This window comes from Centrocercus urophasianus, unplaced genomic scaffold (genome assembly GCF_019232065.1).
Source record: "Centrocercus urophasianus isolate 14NV4802_14NV808 unplaced genomic scaffold, USGS_Curo_1.0 seq_670, whole genome shotgun sequence".
In the NCBI taxonomy this organism is placed as follows: Eukaryota; Metazoa; Chordata; class Aves; order Galliformes; family Phasianidae; genus Centrocercus; species Centrocercus urophasianus.
Window position 1 is genome coordinate 1 of NW_024885278.1, and position 6,855 is coordinate 6,855.

General features: G+C 38.4%; 1 protein-coding gene across 1 annotated transcript; it reads right to left on the reverse strand.

Moving 5' to 3' along the window:
- Positions 1 to 6: 6 nt before the first annotated feature.
- LOC122170352 (zonadhesin-like) lies at positions 7 to 6,201 on the reverse strand (the record flags this gene model as incomplete). The annotated part of the gene is made up of 7 exons (XM_042837113.1): positions 6,078 to 6,201; positions 4,642 to 4,691; positions 4,406 to 4,555; positions 2,802 to 3,064; positions 2,079 to 2,160; positions 423 to 488; positions 7 to 165 (listed from the first exon to the last, which is right to left on the reverse strand). Coding segments are annotated over exons 1-7 (838 nt in total), but the record flags the coding sequence as incomplete, so codon positions are not given.
- Between the last annotated feature and the right edge of the window lie 654 nt (positions 6,202 to 6,855).

The following is a 6,855-nucleotide window of genomic DNA, read 5'->3' on the forward strand; positions in this document are numbered from 1 at the left end:
TGTTGCTTCCCCTGTATTCATTGGCAGCTTCCACGTTGAAGTAGGGCAGTGTGCTGTTGCTCTCACACAGCTTGGAGAGCGTGTAGGTGCAGTTGCCCATGAAGTCATGACGCTGCTTATCAAAAGTTAAATAATGAGGATCTCCATGTATAGTGCAAGTTGCTTCTGGAGACAGGAAAACAGAGTATGTTTCATTAACATCCAGAAAAGCCAGCTCATACCTCCATTGTGCTGTGAGAAAATATAGATGTCCCCATTTCATAGGTTACATATGAAAGAACTGAAACAGCAAAGACAGATTTTTATGGCCTGAGGCAGTGCCACAGAAACACGCTCAGATAAATTAACTCAGTAACACTGGTAGAATGCACAGCTGCCCTCCTCTAAATCACAGACTATCACATGTGATTTGTTAAAATTACCTGTCACAGCAGGTGGCATAGGTGCTGTTGTTGTAGGTGGTTGTGGTATAGGGGTGCTGGCTGCATCTGTCAGTAGGGAAGATAAGGTAACAATATATAACATTACATAACATTACACATTAAACACAGCATACAAACTGACATACACAAGTTTCAACTTACTCCTCACCAGCTTTAAGTTAGAAGACTTACACTGAAGAAAATGGAACTGTCTACATTTAAAAATTAGGACATTTGGCCTTTTTGAGTTCTTAGGAAAGCTCTGACTACTAACTTGGTGACAGTGACTGAGCTTGTCCTTGCATGCTTCCCTGAAACTGGAAATGTATTTACAATTGTACCTGTGATTCTCTATGCTTTGTATGTTAAAGCATGAAGGTCATGCTCTCTGCAAGTGTTGGCAGGTCTGAAAATGAGCAGCCTGCCAGCAGATGCCATGTAACAGTAACAAATTACTCTCAGGGCACTGGTGGTTTCTAATCAGAGTTTAATTTTTTTCTACAAAATGGCATTAATTTCTTAGGAATGTAAGGAAATGTAGGAGCTTTCTGCTGACAGATATAATAAACAGTGTTGTTGAGTTTTTGCTGATGCCCATTACTGCTTGTATTAATACGTATTAGCATCTTCTCCATCTATTCTTTATCCATCACAAAGACATATCTTAAAACAAGTGGTCCTCGTGGTGTAGTTGCATATGTGTGTTAACAACCCTGTACTGTAGGCACACAGTTTAGCAGAAGGAGGAGCTCTTTACTAGTCACTTGGGATTACGTTAGTGCACCATCCGGTGGCTGAACTGTGTGTTAATAAGCCTGGAAGAATGAACAACTGGCTCTCCAAATGGGCCCTGAGTATTTTCAACAGAATTTTAAAGAAAATTATGTATTCCGAGGTAATGCACATGAATGGAACTCTTCATTATTCAAAAATCCTGGCTAGAGTAAATTTAAAACATTTCATTGATATTATATGAATAGTGTTTCACAGAGAAATCTATTAAGACTTGATGATGTTTTTTGTACCATATTCAGCATATTTCTTGTAGAATTCACATCTTGTAAGTTTTGCATTCATAACAGCAAAGGTGATATTAAACTGTAACTCATTTCTGGCTCCAAGTCTTCCACAAATTGTACAGGACTAGGCTGATTTACTAGAATATCAGAGATCAAACTCAAATTACTGATTCATAATCAGGTATCATGGTGAAAGTAATCACTACTGATTCATCGATATATATATTAATTACATATGTGACAGTTCTGTGTATTTTCTGGCTCATATTGGACAGAGATTTGCTGTAAAAAGATATTTAGAACATTGAAATCAGGAGTTGGACTCTATGATCCTTGTGGGTCCCTTCTATCTCAGGTTATCCTATGATCCAAGACCTTGGCTGAGTTTAGATATGCACTTCACACTTAAAGTTTGTTGGACCAGGTGAAAATGGTCACATTTACAGAAAAATGAATGGCTTAGTCTCTACGTTTGAGGCGTTGAGGAAAGAACTGCGGAGGAATTACAATAAAAGAAGTAGCATTTCTATGAAGTGAGCTGGAAAGCTTTTTCCATTTCCCTTTCGTGGCTTGGAATTATGACAAGAGACACTTGTCAACTGCTTAAAGGGAGATGAGGACACAAACACAGACTTACCACAGGGTCCATCTCTTACTCTCACATTGTCCAGTGCCGTATCTGCATATTCTGTCAGTCCTCGGACAGCCTCAAAAATGACCTAGGCAGAATGCAAAGTGAATTGCTGCATCAGTTGTTCAGGCATGTGTGAGAGAATTTCCCTCAAAATGTTTTCAGAATTCTCTTTCTGGTCTATTTTTAAGGGCATTCAGGGAACTAATAGTAGAACAGTTTTCCTAGTGTTCTTCAGAATTAAAATATATAATATGTAATAGGGCAAAGACATAAAAAGACTGTCCTCTATCATTTATTTATTTCTTCGTTTTTTGGCTGGTTACTGACTTTTAAAAATTGTCTGGATTGTACAGAGCAGTCCTGTGTATTGAGCATCCCAAAGCTTAAACCTAAACTCACAGAGAATAACATGTAGAAGTCTTTTGCAGAAAAAGTGAGCCTAACGTCCTTGACATCATGATAAAACGAGGGAAGGAGGGAATGTGGAAGGAAAGAAAGATAAATCAAATATATTTTATCTCCTAGCTAACCTCAGGGAGTTGTTTGGTTTTTTTTCTCTTAGTTTATTTGCACAAAGCACAATGGCATTATAATTACAAAATATAAACCAAGAAAATCTTGGTCATCATTTCTAGCTTGCATGTACAACATTTTACAGCCTGCAAAGAGAGAGCAAATTGTAAATGCTGACATCATACAAATAAATTTATTCTGAAAATATGTTACCTTTATCTTTCTCTGTGTTGGAAAAGTATGTGTGACAGCACCATAAATCCAAGAGGAACTTTGGTTTCCCTTCCGACTCCATGCTGTAAACTCCCCCGTGCTGTCTTGGATAAGCACTCTCAGTTCATTTCTGTCTTCTGACCCATACATATAGTACCAGAAGTCTACGCATATTTTTTCAGAAGCCACAATATCTGGGCTCTCAAGCCTGTTAGTGTCGAATGGGATCAGATTACTTGCTTCTTGGTAGATGAAGTAGCCTTCTGCAGAGTGAGAAAATAAAAAATGTCTGAATCTTTCTAACTTGTTAGGTGTCACTTAAAACTGAAATGCATCTCAACTCTGGAAGAATTGAAGCACATCATTAGCAGTACAAAGAAGCAAAGTAGCAAATAATTGAATTTTTCACTGCAACAGTTAGCACTGTGTAATTAGCTAAAGTACAGTAAGAACTGGAGAGCAAAGCAAATATATCCTATCTCCTATGGACAGTTAGTTTGGGATTGCAAATGCAGATGGAGGCTTCTTTCAAGAGATAGCATGTCCAGACACAGTGCCCAACTTATCCTTGTTCAGTTTCCACTTTCCTCCAAGAAAAATAATGTGCATCTACTGTACACTTCTTCTTGCAAGATATGGTCTAACAATAAACAAATTTTTGACATAAGGAAAATTCCAACCCCTCAATATTTGGTTTTGTCTCAAAGCAGGAGGGTTATTTCCATTGAAATGTGAGGCTTGACATTATCAAAAGGAATCGATCTTTTCAAAATTCAGAATCTCACAATATTTGCTTTTGGGATTTAAATACTTTACTTTTAACTTGTTAATTGTTAGATCACATTTTCCTTTACTAAGGCTGGAGCTTTTTGCTTCCTATCACCTCTCTGCACCAAGATGAAAGCACTGTATTTTGTCAGTGCAGTTATGTCAAATCTCTCCCATCTGACTATGGAAAGGAGTGAAAAAGAAATGACCATTTCTACATTAAAAAGCATTACTCCACACATAGTATCTAATATTTAGTCTACTTTTTTAAGGCTTTATTAATAATTAGCAAATGTAAGTAGCACTTGAAGTTATATGAACCATGCCAATTGAAAAAATATACATGTAATAAGTGACCTTTCCCATCATGGGATAATTACTGAAAACAGTATGGCTACAGATTGATCTCCTATAAAAGAAGCTTCTAATTTCTGACTGTAATTTCCAATCTTGTAATGCTTTGCTAGCATGAACATTATCTAGTGTCAGTACAGCAATCGTTACATGTCTTGGCATCAGCTGATATCACTGTAATTTGATGATAAAACTTCTCTGAGTAATGATCTGTTGAATGTGACTGCATCCTCGGTGAGGTATTACACAAGAGGTAGTTAGCATTATTCTAGTTTCTTTTACTGCACTGATAAATATTTCCAACCTATGATGGGGCAAGCCAGTTTAATCTTGTGACTGAACATGGTGAAAAGTTGAAGACAGATATCACCCAAACCGACACATTTCAAAGGATTTAACTGATCTCTTCATGAAAAAGAAAGAGGAAAGGTAGTCAGGCTATATTCAAAATGAAGTATACACTGACATCAACAAGCACTTACTTCCATCAGGATAGTCTCCATCAGGACCTGTTCCATCTGTTGGAGTCTCATGTTTTGTTCGTATCCACATTCCCTGGTTCACAGTGCAAGGTTGGGTCCAGTCACAAAATGGTCTCGAGTTGTTGTTAAAATCACATCTAGTGAGGTAAGCTGAAACACAGAGCAAGGAAAGTAAGGAAAAGGAGACACTATTTTCGAAACCTGCCTTGGACATTAACAGCACTATGAGCAGTTACCTGTTTCAGGATCCCATGTTCTCACACCACCAGTTGGTCTTTGTTTGATCCTGCCAAGAAAAATAACACAGTGAAATCCCTACAGATTTAGTGACGCAAAAATTTTGTAAGTGTTGGGACTAACAGAGGTCATCAGGTGTTCTTACTGAATTACTGCCCAGAATCAGGGCCTCATCTGTGTCTGTCTCCTTCCCTTCCCATCTGTCCTTACTGCTTCATTAAGAAGTTCTGAGAGCTAGAAAAAGGTGTGATATGTTCACCTCATCTGAGTGAAGTAGGATCCTCTCTCTGTATCCCTCTGAAATGAAGGGAGACCAGCTAGGCACGGGGAGCTACAGGAAGGATGGCAAGGTACAGCAAAGTTTGGGCAATACCAGAATTACACAAAAGACTTGTTATGAAACTTGTTTGTAGCATTGGCATCCTCACTGCTGCTAAGCAAGGTATGTAAATGCCAGTAAACTGGTATGTCACAAAACTGTTATTTATCAGAAGGCTTATGTTTCCTTTAACCACTACAGATATCTCATAACCACGAACTATCATCTCATTCAGTTTTTTCCTCTAAGTTATCCTAAAAATGCTACAGGGCAACAGCAGTTAGAAATACATATAGTCCTTGCAATGCTACAAAGCCTGCAGAGGTGAGATGACGTAAAACCAAAGCTTTGTCACAGATCACAAGAAAGATGCTCTGTTCACTGGGTGTTTTGCATCAGAAAGGCATTTCCAGGACTGCAAGACTACAATAGCTGCTTTTGACATGTTCTGATGGTGGTCTACAGCTTTACGAGGCAGGGTCTAGTTCCCACTTCTGTGTTGCCCACCATCCCTATTGTCCTTCTTGTACGTGACGCAGTATAATCTGTCCTGAAGCAAAGCCAGCACAGCAGATGTCCCCACAACCCATCAAAATCTAAGCAGAGAGATTCAGAAATACTAGAGAGATTCATAGTGTCACATACAAACAGTATCGACTTCATCACTGAAACACACCAAGCAACTGGAAAACAGACAGAGCTGAAGCTAAGGAGGAGAGAGATGTGAAGATAGGTGAAGTAAGAGCATTTTCTTCTTTCCCTACATGGCAGCTGTAACAAGTTGCCATTTAATCTCTGTTCCATGCCATCTTTAAACCGCTACATATCAGAGTCCTAAGGCAAAGGTTACTGTAGATATACTTAGAAAGTCAGAAGCTTTTGATAACTGCAGCAGATCTCCCCTTTGGATCTGCCATTAGAAATGTACAGGTTACACATTCTTTCACAGTAACCACCACAGAATTTGGCAACAACAAAACTCAATTGTTTCCTCTTTTTACAAATGGCATGGTTTAATCATACAGCATTCCTGCACAAAATGCTAAGAAAGGACATTTATAATTAACGGTAACTAAGTTTCTTGAACTAAGGTACATTCAGCATTGTGCTACTTACCCTGTGGTATTCAGCACTGAAATACAGAATAAAATTAAAATGCATTGTAAGTGCCAGAGGGTCCCCATGCTAGAAGGCAGTCAAGTCTTCTGTGTGGTACAGTCTACATAGTAATCCATGAGCTGTACTCAGCAGCAGCGAGGACGATTTACAGTGCAAGAGAAGAATATATTGACTGAAGGGTGGAGGCGACTGTAAAACCTCTGTTCAGCTCTGTTTGGCTGGGCTGCCTGGGTAATCTACCTGAAGAAAAGTACATATTAACAGAAAGCTCATATTCTGCATGAGTTATTTTTACACCCTTCATTGTCTACTGGAGAAAACTATTTGATTCTTGAAATGTTTATTGCTACTCCTGTATATTTAAAATGTTTGCGTTTTCGTAGAGAATACTTCTCATGCTGATAGCAAGATAACATCGGTCATTTTAAAACTCCTGTCCAGTTTTCATTTCTAGTGTAAGTGTTCTTTTGTTCACTGATTTTTCTCCCTTCTGTTAGTTGTAAGCAGAGAAAAGGCAGGTTGGTTGTTCCCTCTGCCAGCTGGGCCTATGCAGACCAGCGTCCCTTCTACTAGGGTCTGTAAGAAATGGCTTGAAGGCTGTTACATTTCCTATGTCAGCTAGATTTTGAGCGATAAGAAACGAAGGAAAATCAGAACATGTGCAGTATTTCCTTACATTGCCTTCAAAACCCTGACTACTGCTTTTTTTTCCCCTTTTTTTCCCTCCTTTTTTTTTTCTTCTTATTTATTTATTTATTTGTTTATTTTAATCTAA